Source organism: Carassius carassius, chromosome 48 (assembly GCF_963082965.1).
Source record: "Carassius carassius chromosome 48, fCarCar2.1, whole genome shotgun sequence".
NCBI classification, from domain to species: Eukaryota; Metazoa; Chordata; class Actinopteri; order Cypriniformes; family Cyprinidae; genus Carassius; species Carassius carassius.
Genome location: NC_081802.1, coordinates 8,271,236 through 8,288,278, shown reverse-complemented (window position 1 = coordinate 8,288,278; position 17,043 = coordinate 8,271,236). Strand labels below are relative to the sequence as shown.

The window sequence follows — 17,043 nt, the reverse complement described above, 5'->3', positions numbered from 1 at the left end:
TTCCATTTAAAAGTGGTGGATTTATACTACTTTACTAACTCTTCTGACTTTTTCTTTGAGTGAGTAACAGACTAGAAATTTAAGATGAAACATCATTTTTGTTGTGGATAGGACTTTGGAAATGGCTCTATCTTATCTGACGACCTGGATGAGGAGCCAGAGCTTATCCTGGATGCTGAGCCCCGCTACACCTCTCCCCTCACCACCATTGGCCTCCTGCCCGTCCTGGAACGAGAGATGCCTGTAGATGAGGATGATGAAGAGCAGGAGATGGACACCATGAAGGATCAAGGGAGCTCCAAGGTCAAGGGCGACAGTCTGCCTTCATACTTGAGTGTTAAGACTCGCTCCTGGGAAGAGCTAACACCACCCAGCCCATACCAGTTCAACAATCAACCTGATGCACAAGAACAGGTTTTACATTTAAATATTTTTTATTCCTATACATTTAAATGAAAACCATTACAACAAATGATACCATACACAAAAATGAATGCATTAAATTAATGAGAATTTTATGTTGTCACAGTGAGAATTTTTTATTAAGAATATTCAAGGTATAATTAATTTTTATTTTGGGGTGTATTGAATTCTTGTGTTGTTTAGTTTCCAGAGGTGGACAATGAGCTTTGCACAAGCTTTGAGAAGATTCAGTTGCAGCTTCCGCAAATTCCCCTTAGTGAGTATTTGTCTTCAAAGCAAGGCTTATTTCAGTCTTAATATACTGTAGTTCATTGCAGTTTGACATTTATACATCTGTTCTCAGGTCAGTCTGCCACATGGATCGAGGCAGCAGACAGCGAGGCAGACTCAGAGCTTACCTTGACCGACACCGACACAGAGTGAGTCTCCATCTGTAATAAACACACACACATCTCTATCCATCACTCAGCTAAGTTCTGTTTATGAACAAATTGCCATGTTGTCTTTGGTTTAGGGGACAACGTTTTAAAAACACAACGCGATTATGACTTATGCGATTATGAATTTTTGGTCCTTGTTTTCATCAGGTGCCCTGTGTGGAATTTTAATTACTGTGATTGTTTACTAATGGAACGATAACTCCACCTGCTGGACAGATGTGGTGCTTAAATATTAACAAGGGCCGTTAATAAACTAGAATTTTAAAGATGTAAAAATAAGATATTCAAATTAAGCAGGTAATCATAATTTAGAGATTCATGCTTTTTGATTTGCTACAAGTATTAGAAAATGATCATGCTTATCTTAATTATGAAAATGAGTTAATTGTGATAATCAATAACCCAGGTGTGGTGGAGAAATTGAGGAAAAGTGAGAAACGGATATTAAACACCGTTTTAAACTACAAAATGAAATGTGTCAAATTGGTGTGAAATGCAGCTGAGACTCGGCCAGCTGTTTATTATGACATCAGTGTAATAGAGAGTGTGTGTGTGTGTGTGTGTGTGTGTGTGTGTGTGTGTGTGTGTGTGTGTGAGAGAGACTGCTTTTTGGTTTATGCACATACATGTTTATGGAAATAATTAACACATTCATTATTTTTTCACTGCACAATATTGATCTTCCGAAAGGGAAAATATTTGCACTCTTATTAAATTATGAATAAACTATAAATGTTCTAAATAAATATAATTAAATAACATAAATCTAACAATAAATAATAAGAACAGTAATGATACTAATTATTATTAGTAGTATTAGTAGTGTAGCATTTTATAAAAATATTTTAACACGAACACTTTATAAAATAGCAATATGATAATGTATTTTCTATAATATAATAATTATATTATTATTTGTTTTCTAGAGCACCTTCTCTGCAATTTGCTAAGCTCAAAGCACATAAAAAAATAAAAAAAACTCTCTTCTAGTTGTATGTTCTAGCTCTGTTTATGTAATGATTTTAATAGGGACAGGAAGTAATGCTGATTGATTTAATGTTTTTGTATCAGAGATTTTAAATCAAGTAAGTTTATAAGCTGTTGGATGGCTTTCCTCCGCTCCTCTTTATACATTATTAATCATACTTTATTCTTCTCTGATATTACAGTGGAATTTGTTTGTTCATGCTGTTTAATCAAGTGAAATATTTAAGAAATAATTTCACTTGCTTTTGTGAACGCAGACCTTACGGATCTGAGATGGTTAATGTGAGTGTGATTAAGTCAGAATCGCTGTTTATTCTGTGTAAACCTGATTCAATCTAGCATATGAGACTAAGACTGAGTCTGGGACTGGAATACATCTTTGAGGGATTTGTGTGCTCGATTTCTCTCTGCAGAACTGCACAGCGCACTTCCTCTCGCAGCAGGAAGAGAAGAAAACAGGGGGCTGCTGGTTCAATGAGAGAAGGCCACAGGTAGCAACTTTGCATCATTTAGAATCATTTGTGTTTTAGAATTTGATGGTAAGTTTAGGCATGATGCTTTACAGTATTATGACTGTACAGTAAATGTATTGTCTGCAGTGATCTGCCTGAAAGAGAGGAGGGAGAAGGTGAGGAGACACCTGCGTTCAGTCACTGGGGTCCCCCTCGCAGGTAAAAACAATCAAGAGTTTCTGTGAATCAGGAGATTTCCATGGAAAGGAAGTAACGAAGTAGTAACAAAAATGTAAATGGAAGCAAAAAAAATAAAATAATGATAATAATAAAATGTAACATTTAAAAAATGATAGCCTATGAAAAAAAAATCTAATTATAATAACGTCAGCGCGATCATCCCTTCTTCTTTACTATTAGTTTTAACGCAAAATAAACATGAATGAACATCTCATGCCTCATGGAATCGCTCAATCGGTGTTTCAACCACAGAAAGACGGCAGTAAAACAGCTTGTAAACAAAACGTCACGTAGCATTTAATTTACTTCAGGAAGTCATCAGTGTCAATGGCTCGTTATTTCTTTATAAATGTAGTCTAGAGCAGGGGTTTTCAAACTGTGGGTCGCGACCCACTTGTGGGTCACAGAATGGAACAAGGTGGGTCGCACAAAGTCACTTGGCTGCAGCTAAATTTGCGTTTCAATGACACACACACACACAGTTCAGTCTAGGGCTGCACGAAAGTGACGAGTGGGAACGGTGCGAGGCCGGTGGAGTGATTGGAATTGAGCGACACCTGCTCGACTCACCAGTCTCGAGAACCACGGAGGAGATCGGAAGGATACAAAAGAGGAGCGTCCGTCTCCCCGGCAACTCACTCCAGCCCACCGCCTCGAGCATCCTCCTTCGCCCTACTCGATGGCACTGCGGATTCACCTCAGTGCCGAGGGATCTTCGGCAGCGCGTCCCTCCTTCCTCCCAGGCTTCGGCACCAGTCTAACACATTAAAAACTTCTCAATCACGGGAAGGAGGAGGCGGGAACCGGGAACCCACTCGTCACAATGATATAGCCCACCAACATTAATAAGGACTGCAATATCCTTAGTGTGATTTTCGAATTGCAATTAAGTCCGCGTGCTTTGCGTGTTTTGAAGCGCGGGCGCGCACGAGTTGTAATAACAGTGAAGGTCTCAGAGCAATGTCATTAAAAGGTTCAATCGGTCCGCATTATTAAAAGAGAAAAACTTGCTCACTTCAATACACTATATTCCGCATGAGATTGCATACACCAGAAAACAAATGTTACGAAAACGGTTTCAGGTAGGCCATGTTCATTCATTTCTATCGTCCGTTTGAGCTCTGTGCACTTTTTTCGTTCGGGAAACGGTTTGTAAAAAGCATTTCACATGTACAGGGTGAGCAGTGCACAAACGCAGGGTTAATTGTAACACTACAAGATTTAAACATTTCCACATAACAAAATGCACAAAAAAATAATGCAATACTCCTTGACGTATCATCTCTTTTTAGAGAAAAATTTGCCAAAGTTCAGAAATCTTTTGAAGATATTGCTGAACATTAATTTAACCATTGCTAAAATAAATTTCTGCCTGAACTTAATGTCATCCAGTTTTTTTTTTTTTTGTTTATTTAAAACGAGACACATGTTTATTATTATTTTTTACCTATTTCACAATTATTTTAATCTCCAAACAGTTTTAGATAGTTCTGCTTTGCTTCTTATGCTTTTTCTAAAAAAAGTGTTGGATTGTGCTCCGTTCTCACCGACACACACGGAAGGATCGTGAATGCATTTTCTGCAACAAAACACAGCAGCGCAGATTACAGTTCACTGGAGTGAGCCTGTTTAACGTTTTTATGGACACTACATATTCTAAAGTCTGTAAACAAAAATTAAAACTTAAATATTAATAGTGATTTTTTTCAGGTGTAGGCCTACTCTAAAATAAAAAGTTTTTTTTTCTTAAATACTTCATTTCTGTCATCAAACTTTTAAGTAAGATTAGGCTTAAAGTAATATCAACCTTTTTTTTCCTCAAATATTGTGGTGGGTCATGAAATAGATTACACTTGTCTAGGTGGGTCGTGGAATGGAAAAGTTTGGGAACCACTGGTCTAGAGAAGAGCTTTTTGCTAATTATTGGACTATATACTCATTATATTTTACTTTACCTGTTAGAGATGTCTTAATTATTTAATGTTTAAATAAACAAGATGTGAGAGCCACTGTGTAAATTAATATATTTTAACAACAAATTGAATTTTTACAATTTAGAAGTTAATTTAAAAACTGCATTGTGCAATTTACTTGCGTGTGTGTGTGTGTATATATATATATAAAGTTAAGTGTTGATTAGGTTTAAAAAGAAATGTATATTCATTCAATCCTTCGTGTTTTATAAATTGTATTTTTCATATAAAAGTATTTTGATATTCTATAAATTAATATTTAAATGATTATTTGCAAATAGTGACATCCATAAAGGTTAAAATAAGTAAAAAATATTCTTATTTTATATATAGTTCACCAAGGAAGGTTATAAGGCTTCTATTAAATGCTTGTTTATTGACAGATTGTTCAGATTTAATATTTGAATAATTGTATTATTATCGTTATTACTATTTACGTATTATATTATTATCGTGTATCACCCTTATGCATACAAACAAACAAATACAGACATTTATTTATATATATATATATATATATATATATATATATATATATGATGATATATATATATATATATCAGACGGTTTCAACGGCAACAACATAAACAAACGTTACTGCGCATGCGCGCTTTTTTGGACCTAACTTAACTTCCGGTAGACTTCCAAATAGAATCAATAACAACAGCCAAGTCCCTCTAGATTAGATATTTTTTGATAACAAACAAAATATGTTTGCTGTGTGGATCAGGCGGACTTAATGAAAATGCAAATTCATTCTTTGCCAGGAGGAGATGTTTTAAAGCATAGACATAAAGCGCGAGAAATAGAGGTTTCCCCAGTAACAGCTGTAAACAAAGCAGAGCTGGTAAGCTCACACGCTGCTTTATCAGGCATATAACATGCAAGTCTTCCTTCAGAAATACAGCGATTATAAAAACACACCTGTGCCTCGTTTTGATATTTAAACATATAAATGTAAGGAATTATTATTATTAAACGTGCAGTACGTAACGTTACTCATGTTTATTCAACAAAGCCTTTTTGAAAATCGATCAGTTTTAAAATTGTGGCGAGTCTCCAAAAATAAATAAATGTATGGGAAACACATCCCGCAGCACAACCACCTGAGCCCAACTTCAGTCTACTCATCACCTTGACTTTAACTGCGTTTGTAGAAGGCACCGCAGCCAGACCGATATACACAACACAGACCGGAAGTTAACTTAGGTCCAGGCGCGTGCGCCCGATGAAACAGTCTATATGATAAGGACAGGAAGTGATGTGATGTTTTTGTATCAGAGATAATTAATCAAATGAGCCTCTGCTCTTCCTTTTTTCTATTATTATATGATATGATATTATATAGGGATGCACCAAAATGAAAATTCTGCGCCGAAACCGACATTTTTGGATGCACTTGGATGAAAACTGAAACCAAAAATGCTTTTTAATAATTATAATATAATATATTAAATTATATTATATTATACTATGTCTTAGTGTTTGTGTGTGTGTGTGTATATATATATATTTTAATATATATATTAAAGTTACAATAAATAATAATTAACAATTATATTTTTTATTATTTTATTTATTTTAATAAAATTTTAATAAAACATTTTTTTCCCTAGAGTGGAGGTGTGGCCAGAGCCGCAGGAGTCTCTGGGTATCAGCATAGTGGGCGGCCGCACCGTTATAAAGAGGCTGAAGAACGGAGAGGAACTGAAGGGCATTTTCATCAAACAGGTGCTGCCAGACAGCCCAGCTGGACGCACGGGTGCCCTTAAAACAGGAGACAAGATCTTACAGGTCTGAGAGCCACACACAGACACCTTCAGACGCATTTGCTCTTAATATAGCCGCTTCATCTGTTGACATTACATTATTCTGGTCTTTTATGCTTCCTTACCATTTTAAAGGGGCCATATTCTGTGTTTTGTTGCTTTTATTTATCCCCGAATCTGCCTAGAAAGGTTTTCTTGCATTAAAAATGGCTTTACTTGATTTCCCACTACTTTTGCTACTATACGTTATACCTATAACAATGTGTAAATTACCTTTTTATGATGTGCACATCAAAATCCTGCAAGTCCATTTTAAATCCCCTCTTATCTCTTTCTCCTCCCCTTCTTTTTTTTCTCCTCCGTCCTTTGTATTAAATAGGTTTGTGGGGTGGATTTGCAGAATGCCAGCCATGAGGAGGCAGTACAGGCTATCAAAGCGGCACCCAGTCCCGTGGTCTTCGTCGTGCAGAGCCTGTCCTCCACTCCACGGGTAAACCTGCCATTTCAAACTCCATTTAAAAGGCCGTCCTCTACTCCTGCCTCTGTGCACCTCAGATATGACCCCCTCCCTTGTTCATGCTTGAGTGCTCTCATTTATGAAAACGGGGCCAATTCATTTCCAGTTCAACAATATTAAATCCACTCAGGGCTGGTAAATGACGGTGAACTCTTGAGCCACTTCCTGACGCCGCTCTGCCATTAAAGATCTAGCTGACTTTTGATTGCTTGTACCCCCTAGTATTTTTCTATAGCCCCTTTCACACATATAATCTGTAAGAATATGACCTTTTAAAAAATACCTGTAAATTCATTCTGACGCAGATGGCGCATTTACTCTGCGTTGTTTACGGAATTCAAAGAAATGTCTAAAGTAGTCTAATACTATGGGCCAAAAGCTTAACAAAACACAAATAAATGCTGTAGTTGTTCGCTGACACATTTAGCCACGCTGCTCGTGTAGGAGATTCAAGTTGGAAATCATCCTGTGTTGTATTTTCATGAAGCTGTCCCTTTCTTTTATTTCTGCTGTGTGACTGTTAATTAAAACGTCAAAAAGATGCCCCAAAATAATTGTAGCAATAAAAATACAGTTATATACATTTCAAAAGCATTATATTTAATATAAGGTATATTTAATATTATTGTAATTTATATAATAACACATTTATCTAATATTTAGATACTGTAATACAATTTGTATAAAATTCTATTAATGATAAAATTCACAAGTATTTAGTGATAGTAATTACTCAAATTACTGAAACATTTTAATGTTTATTTATACTGGATATCAATCCGTAATGTCACTGTAATGGATGGTAGAAAGTTCAGGAATGAATGGTATGCCATTTATGACAGAATAGAGTGCCACAGTGTTTATTGTTTTCTTCATATTTCTAGCCTTTGGTAACTACGATTCAAAACGGACACATTTCAAGTGACTGGGGAAAAAGACACATGTCAGAACCACATTTCTGGTTAAAAATGAAAGGCCTTCAACTGATCGCCATTCAAATCAGCAGCAATAGTACACAGTTTAGTAAACGTTGGCAACCTCTTTTAGCTATTCTTGATTGTGCTGTATTGACTGCTTTAGTGCATTGCAATACAGCAGGCCATTGTTTTGATGATTACTCCTGAAAGGTTTTTCTTTTGCCTTTTTATATATATATAAAATTTTTTTTTTTTTTTTTTTTTCTTGCCACCCACCTTGACTCATGGTATATATGCACACGAACATGTCTTAAGGTCTTACAATAATATATCTGTAAGCCTTAAGAGAAACATTTAAATATTGTAATAAAATTACATAAATGTACAAACAATACATGTAATGTCAATAAATAACCATATGCATTTATTAAGAATTAATAGTAATTATAAATATATTAAATGCATATGAAAATGGGAAGTTAATTACACAAATTAGTTCAATTCACAAAAAATATTTCTTAGGTATTACCAAAATCGTTCAACCAATTATGTCCCTTGGCCAGTATGTTTTTTTTATTTCTTATTCTAAGTAATCTTTACATAACAAAACACAGTTGAATATAGGAAATGTGACTGAAATGTGAGGAGGTGCATCTCTAGAGAACTACTGGATGATTTTTGCCTCACAATATTGTGGTCGGGAGCAGCCTGCAAGCCTCCAGCAGCATCGTTATTAAGGAACTGTGTGATTTGAGGGCAGAAGCTCTTCTGAACCTGTCTGTGTTGACCTTAAGGCTGCGGTTGCATCTTGTGCACCAGCGAGCAGAGCTGTTTTTTAATATAACTTAATGATTTTTCTGGCTTTAGTTCGGATGTGCTGTAGGTTGGGTAATTCGACCTCAGCATTCATATAGCCGGAGGATCTTGTGCTGCTCTCATGCCATTCACTAATCCCTCCTGATTGGATGCATTCAATAGTAATAGCGACAATAACGGCATGTTAAAGATTGATGTGTTTCTCTGTCTGAGATAATTGATTTGGTTCGCTCTCAGCCCCAGTCAGGGAATGCACATCTCTAGAGCTGATGTGTCCCGGTTTGTTGTCCGTGAGGTTGACTGTCTGTATGTATGTGTGTGTGTGTGTTCTCAGCCTGTTTCAGTGATGGCCTCCAGCATTAGACAGCACAAAGCTAAGAGGAAAGAAGCCCAGGTGAGTTACAAGCCTGAGCTCTGCACAAGCTCACGCATGAGTTCTGGCTCTTTCACCTTCAGCTCTGGCCTTCTCAAGCCAGGTCCTGTGAGAATATACATATACTAACAGATGTTGTAAATAGAGCTGTTTGTTATTTAGCTTGTGTTATTATTTAAAAGGGCTGAAATACAAATTAACTCAATCTCTTTATTTTATAGAAATATTAATAATAGTTCAACATTTTTTGATTTATTTGAATCTTTTGATATTGAGAATCCTTATCCAAAGTTAAACTTAATTATCAAAAAAATAATTTTATTTAAAAATCATTATAAATTATATTATTAGAATTTCAAAAACGTTATTTCCAGGTTTAATTTGGATTTTGAATGCTACATTTTATATCAGTGCATAAACTGACAGATTATAATAAGCAAGATTCTTTTTTATTATTTTATCTTCGTTTGACTTTAATTATTGTATTTGTTATACAGTTTTTGCCCCTTTTTTAAAAATAAAAAAATTCTTTATTACAAAATGTTCATGGCAAATTGTACATTTAAAAACTAAAATGGATTTTGAATGCTAGATTTTCAGTGTGGTATCAGACTGTAATTAATACAAAAAAAGATTTTTTTAAAATGTATGCAATCTTGCTAAAACTGTGATTTTAATTATTATAGTAAAATAAAAAAGATAAAAATTATTATTATACTATAAAAATGATTAAATATAAGATTTCTGAAGACATAAGATTTGCTGTCTTTGTTAGAGCTCAAAACAGCAGCATTCACTGCAATATGATTCTCACTGGAACTGCAGTGTCCATAATGATCTGTTATTAGGTCCCAGCTCTCACAGATGTCTGTGTATCCACTAGTGTAAGTGTCTGAGCCTGATTTCCACTCACATCAAAGCACAACCTATCACAATTTGGTTTAGCCCTCACTGCGTGCCAGAATCCAGAGAGAAAATGAAAGAAAGAGGACAAATGTGCACCAGCAAGCCCATGTTTCTGAGAAATGGTGTCTCTTCCCAAGAGACCTGCAGAAGAATCCAGATTTTGAATCTTCTAGATACCTCTGGTTTTATCTAGCAATTAATTTAAAATGACAGTAATTTGCCTAATTGCTCCTTCATCCATTAGTTGCATTCGGCTCCCGAGGCTACGTGATTATTCACCACAATCAGAATATGGGGCTCTCTAATTACACCGCACAAATTTAATTAACATTTCAGCTTGTATCTGAAGACAAACTCACTCTGCTTTCTATTTCGGGTAGTACATTCAGAAAGAAAATGGAAATTTAGCTTTAAAAGGAAACAGAAACAGACTAAATGGAACAATTTGATTTTATATTGAGTTATAATTTTCCCCCCACATATTATGTGCAAAATTGTTTGCAAACATAGGAAAATTAGCTTTGACTGCTAATTCCTGTATTCACATCTGTTGCACACATTAGGGGTCTTTCTTCCTACTTCTTATTCTTCCATCACTTAGTTATTAATCAGCAGTAAGTGCAGCTCTCAGGAGCAGTGAAACATTACAGCATCATTCTGTAAGCGCTGCTAATAGCTGATTAATGCTAATAGACCCAATAGAGGCAGCTAACATTAGCTACTATAGCTGCTGCTCTGTTGACAGATCGTTTGATTAGACACTGTTCTCGCTGGTCAAGTGTGTTATTTAGCATGTATGTTCAATGTATTTTTAATCTACTCAGAACTTCCTAGAAATCGCATAGCAACATGGTAAAAAATAAATCAGAACACCCTACAAAAAGCATATAACGTGCAAAAAAATACTTAGAGCACCCTATAAATTATGTAGCATATTAAAGTACTCAAAAACCTCTAGAAATTATGTGGGGGTGCCCAAAAAGTTACTCAGAACACTCTAGAAATGGCATATTAATGTTCTAAAAACTGCGCAGGACACTCTAGAAATCACACGTTTATGTGTTAACTACTACGAACACTCAGCGGTTCTCAATTCCATTCCTCGCGGTGTGTTTACAAAGAGACATACAAAATGTGGAATTGAGAACCGCTGCTCTAGACTTCACACATAGATGTTCTAAAAACTACAAACACTCTAAAAATCACACATTAATGTTCTAAAAACTACTCTGAACATTCTAGAAATCACATTGATGTTCTTAAGAACTACTCCAAACACTCTACAAATCACACACAGTGATGTTCTAAAAACTACAAACAATCTAGAAATCACATTAATGTTTTTAATAACTACTCTGAACACTCTAGAAATCACATTAATGTCCTTAATAACTACTCTGAACACTCTAGAAATCACACATTGATGTTCAAAAAAAACCTACAAACAATCTAGAAATCACATTGTGAACACTCTAGAAATCACATTAATGTCCTTAATAACTACTCTGAACACTCTAGAAATCACACATTGATGTTCTAAAAACTACAAACACTCTAGAAATCACATTAATGTCCTTAATAACTACTCTGAACACTCTAGAAATCACATTAATGTCCTTAATAACTACTCTGAACACTCTAGAAATGACACATTGATGTTCAAAAAAAACCTACAAACAATCTAGAAATCACATTGTGAACACTCTAGAAATCACATTAATGTCCTTAATAACTACTCTGAACACTCTAGAAATCACATTAATGTCCTTAATAACTACTCTGAACACTCTAGAAATCACATTAATGTCCTTAATAACTACTCTGAACACTCTAGAAATCACATTAATGTCCTTAATAACTACTCTGAACACTCTAGAAATCACATTAATGTCCTTAATAACTACTCTGAACACTCTAGAAATGACACATTGATGTTCAAAAAAAACCTACAAACAATCTAGAAATCACATTGTGAACACTCTAGAAATCACATTAATGTCCTTAATAACTACTCGGAACACTCTAGAAATCACATTAATGTCCTTAATAACTACTCTGAACACTCTAGAAATCACACATTGATGTTCAAAAAAAACCTACAAACAATCTAGAAATCACATTGTGAACACTCTAGAAATCACATTAATGTCCTTAATAACTACTCTGAACACTCTAGAAATCACATTAATGTCCTTAATAACTACTCTGAACACTCTAGAAATCACATTAATGTCCTTAATAACTACTCTGAACACTCTAGAAATCACATTAATGTCCTTAATAACTACTCTGAACACTCTAGAAATCACATTAATGTCCTTAATAACTACTCTGAACACTCTAGAAATGACACATTGATGTTCAAAAAAAACCTACAAACAATCTAGAAATCACATTGTGAACACTCTAGAAATCACATTAATGTCCTTAATAACTACTCTGAACACTCTAGAAATCACATTAATGTCCTTAATAACTACTCTGAACACTCTAGAAATCACACATTGATGTTCAAAAAAAACCTACAAACAATCTAGAAATCACATTGTGAACACTCTAGAAATCACATTAATGTCCTTAATAACTACTCTGAACACTCTAGAAATCACACATTGATGTTCTAAAAACTACAAACACTCTAGAAATCACCGGGGTGTGAAGTAACGAATTACTCACGTTACTATAATAAAGTAGTTTTTATCAGAAATTGTACTTTTTTTGAGTAGTTAAAAAATGTACTTTTACTTTAGTACATTTTAAATGATGGGTCTGTACTTTTTCTCTGCTATTTTCCTTCCGTTTGTGGTTGTGACGTGCTTGTTTTGATTTGATTTTCATCCATCAACGTGACTCACGTCTTGTGACTCTCGTCAAATCAAATTTTGTATGCTACTGTTACTCATGGCTGTTGGTAGCGCATTCTTCAAACATCAATTCCGTTATCAGCATCTTCCTCTAATATGTTATTTTTGGATTTTTGCTTACTAAATCATCTGTTTAGACATGCCTATCTACAGGGCCTGAAATTTGGTGTGAGGTCGCAGGTATTGCGTACAATGTTAATAATCCCGCAAGTGCCACATTTATTACATGGTAAATTAATTCCCATTTACTTCAGTATAGGGAGAGAGACGCACAATCCTGCAGTAATCATTTGGAGAAGTTGGCAGCTTGTTGACTCCTGATGAGTTTGAGCGCGTTGCGCGCTATGAAAAATTTTGTTGGGATTACTCTAAAACATGGAAATAATGTACACATGGAAATAATGTACCAGATTCAGTATGCATCTTATTGATGAACCATGGTGTTAATATACTGCATTTGTGTCAGCGCGTGATGTAATAAGTCAGCTTATTAATAAACAATGTTTTTTATTATTAATTTTATACAATCCGCTTTCATTTAGCAAGTGCACTCATGCAAAAACAATTTAAGTTCAACGTTTGTTGTTCCATTCAGATGTAGATGCTGCTAATAGAGCAGCTTTTTCATAATTAAAAATGTTCCTTATAAATTGTAGAATCACCATAACAATTTAAGTAAATGTTGCCCCTTTCTAGAAAAAAATATGCATTTATGTTAAAATTTTAACATAAATTATCATGTTTATGATTCTCATTTCTTTATCACAAAACACTAAAACTGGCACCATTTGGAGAGAATAATGGTTTTATATTCTTTGCATTTATCTAAACAATATTTAATGAGAAACAATAGCATGCTCTGGCTCTGTGGCCTAATACCTGATTTAATTTTTTTTTTTTTTTACTTTGATTTAAATAGTGATGATTGTACTGAGAATAACTCTTTCATCTTTTCATCACTTTAATAGGTTTTCCATGTTGTTTTGATTGTATTTTAAATAGTTGGCAGTCAAAATTAAAACCGCTGGATGATAGATATTCTTTATTCTTTCTGATAAACAACAAAAGATAATGTGAATTACAGTATGCACAATGTTTTTTAAATGTTTAAATTGCAGTCTAGAGTGTTTATCAAAAGGGGGTATAATCCACAGCTCAGTACTCACTACTCATGAGTACTTTTAAATAAGCTATGTTTTACTCAAGTAATTTTTTGGACAAGTACTTTTTACTCTACTCACACTACGTTTCAGAGTGTAATGGTACTTTTACTTGAGTATATTTTTTCAGTACTCTTTCCATCACTGGAAATCACATTGATTTTCTAAAAACTTAGAACCACTCTAGAAATCCCATAGTGACAAATCTGTTCACAACAATAGACCACTGACCAATGAACACTTTTGGCTCCAATAAAAGCCCAAATGGTAAATACTTGTCATGTATCTGTAGAGCTGTGTGAGTTGAAGTGCCTTGTATTGAGATTTTGTTAACAGCTTCAATGGTGGCTTTCCAGCAAATTATTCCCATGTCCATCTCCTGAGGCTTTTCTCCGGCATAGCGGTTTTACGACAACACTTCTCGTAATAGCCTATTGCCTGATTTTGCTGCCAATTACAATTTTTCTTGCTCTTATTATTCATATCTCCCGCTCCTTCTATCTAGGTCTCTCTTATTCATGCTTTGGGGTTTCTAAGTTTGCTCTGCCTTTTGAGGAATAGTACAGTCGTGGCCAAAAGTTTCGAGAATTACATAAATATTGGAAATTGGAAAAGTTGCTGCTTAAGTTTTTATAATATCAACTTGCATATACTCCAGAATGTTATGAAGAGTGATCAGATGAATTGCATAGTCCTTCTTTGCCATGAAAATTAACTTAATCCCAAAAAAAACTTTCCACTGCATTTCATTGCTGTCATTAAAGGACCTGCTGAGATCATTTCGGTAATCGTCTTGTTAACTCAGGTGAGAATGTTGACGAGCACAAGGCTTGAGATCATTATGTCAGGCTGATTGGGTTAGAATGGCAGACTTGACATGTTAAAAGGATGGTGATGCTTGAAATCATTGTTCTTCCATTGTTAACCATGGTGACCTGCAAAGAAACGCGTGCAGCCATCATTGCGTTGCATAAAAATGGCTTCACAGGCAAGGATATTGTGGCTACTAAGATTGCACCTAAATCAACAATTTATAGGATCATCAAGAACTTCAAGGAAAGAGGTTAAATTCTTGTAAAGAAGGCTTCAGGGCGTCCAAGAAAGTACAGCAAGCGCCAGGATCATCTCCTAAAGAGGATTCAGCTGCGGGATCGGAGTGCCACCAGTGCAGAGCTTGCTCAGGAATGGCAGCAGGCAGGTGTGAGCGCATCAGTGAGGCCAAGACTTTTGGAACATGGCCTGGTGTCAAGAAGGGCAGCAAAGAAGCCACTTCTCTCCAAAAAAAACACCAGGGACAGATTGATCTTCTGCAGAAAATTATAGTGAATGGACTGCTGAGGACTGGGGCAAAGTCATATTCTCCAATGAAGCCCCTTTCCGATTGTTTAGGGCATCTGGAAAAAGGCTTGTCTGGAGAAGAAAAGGTGAGCGCTACCATCAATCCTGTGTCATGCCAACAGTAAAGCATCCTGACACCATTCATGTGTGGGGTTGCTTCTCATCCAAGGGAGTGGGCTCACTCACAATTCTGCCCAAAAACACAGCCATGAATAAAGAATGGTACCAAAACACCCTCCAAAGGCAACTTCATCCAACAACAGTTTGGTGAAGAACAATGCATTTTCCAGCACGATGGAGCACCGTGCCATAAGGCAAAAGTGAGAACTAAGTGGCTCGGGGACCAGAATGTTGAAATTTTGGGTCCATGGCCTGGAAACTCCCCAGATCTTAATCCCATCGTGAACTTGTGGTCAATCCTCAAGAGGCGGGTGGACAAACAAAAACCCACTAATTCTGACAAACTCCAAGAAGTGATTATGAAAGAATGGGTTGCTATCAGTCAGGTTTTGGCCCAGAAGTTGATTGAGAGCATGCCCAGTCGAATTGCAGAGGTCCTGAAAAAGAAGGGCTAACACTGCAAATACTGACTCTTTGCATAAATGGCATGTAATTGTCGATAAAAGCCTTTGAAACGCATGAAGTGCTTGTAATTATATTTCAGTACATCACAGAAACAACTGAAACAAAGATCTAAAAGCAGTTTAGCAGCAAACTTTTTGAAAACTAATATTTATGTAATTCTCAAAACTTTTGGCCATGACTGTACACCCCCCCAAAAAAAAAAAAAGAAATGGCATAAAAAAGAGGCATAGGACTCGTGCACTATATTCAGTGGTGTCAAAAGTATTGGCATTCATTACTCAAGTAGAAGTATAGATACTAGGGTTTAAAAAGACTTTTGTAGAAGTTGAAGTATCAACTCAAGCTTTTTACTCAAGTAAAAGTGTAAAAGTACTGGATAAAAAAACTACTTAAAGTATAAAAGTAAAAGTAATGTAAGGAAAGAAAAAAAAATGCCATTAAGAACAAAAGCTTAGGCCACACCACTGGGGCCTATTGTAGGGCTGGGCGATATATCGAATTTTAGCGATGATATCTGAATAATTTTGACGACGATGTACAATTTGAATATATCGGGAATATCGAATATTTCAAATTCAAGCATACTTTCCCAAAAGAACGCGCCGAATGTCCAAAAAAGGAACCTGTAACTGCTGACTGCTCTACGCCCCTCTACTACGAGAGCTTTAATGATAGCGGTTGCCAGATAACAAGAGTTTAAATCTCCGAATCAGAGCTCCACTGTTACAAGGATACATTTTCTGCCCGGTGTTTGCTTATTTTAAGCAATCTGGCAACCATGCGCACGTGCTCACTCCTCATTGCGGAAGAGCCGCTGACGATAATCTGAAAACACTAACAAGCTGGAATTGAGCGATCTAATGAAAGCGTCGTTCAGCCGGTCTGTGTTCTGTCGTGAGATCTCAACTGTATTGTTTGCATTTGTGATCGCAAAATAAATGCACTTACTCGACCGCTAATGTTTGAATAGAGAAACATAGGCTATGGCCATTTGGAATTACTATTGGGGAATTTCACTGATATGTTTACCAGTTTCCATAATATAGACAGAGAGAATGCAAAAGTCTTTGGTATTTATTCATTTATATATATTTATATATAAGAAATAGCTATGTGCTTCAGCAACTAGCTTCCCATCTAAGAGGGTTTTTAGTGTCAGTAGGAACATAGTTTCATGCCACAGAGCTTCTCTTAAAACCATAGACAGTTGACAGACTTGTGTTCTTAGCTTAAAAACTTGTTATTAAAATAAAATACTTATCCTAGTTGCATAGTTTAAATTG

The 17,043-nt window shown here is 35.6% G+C and overlaps 1 protein-coding gene across 13 annotated transcripts in view; it reads left to right on the top strand.

Moving 5' to 3' along the window:
* patj (PATJ crumbs cell polarity complex component) overlaps nucleotides 1-17,043 on the top strand; it is a 106,633-nt gene that overhangs the window by 29,337 nt on the left and 60,253 nt on the right. For 9 of the 13 annotated variants that reach the window (XM_059544011.1, XM_059544012.1, XM_059544016.1 and 6 more), the window contains exons 22-29: nucleotides 112-414; nucleotides 607-679; nucleotides 767-842; nucleotides 2,264-2,341; nucleotides 2,450-2,521; nucleotides 6,132-6,309; nucleotides 6,664-6,774; nucleotides 8,869-8,928. In XM_059544011.1, the coding sequence (XP_059399994.1) occupies nucleotides 112-414; nucleotides 607-679; nucleotides 767-842; nucleotides 2,264-2,341; nucleotides 2,450-2,521; nucleotides 6,132-6,309; nucleotides 6,664-6,774; nucleotides 8,869-8,928 (951 nt within the window). The remainder of the gene's footprint in view (nucleotides 1-111; nucleotides 415-606; nucleotides 680-766; nucleotides 843-2,263; nucleotides 2,342-2,449; nucleotides 2,522-6,131; nucleotides 6,310-6,663; nucleotides 6,775-8,868; nucleotides 8,929-17,043) is intronic. The other 4 variants (XM_059544020.1, XM_059544019.1, XM_059544018.1 and 1 more) reach the window with 2 other exon arrangements.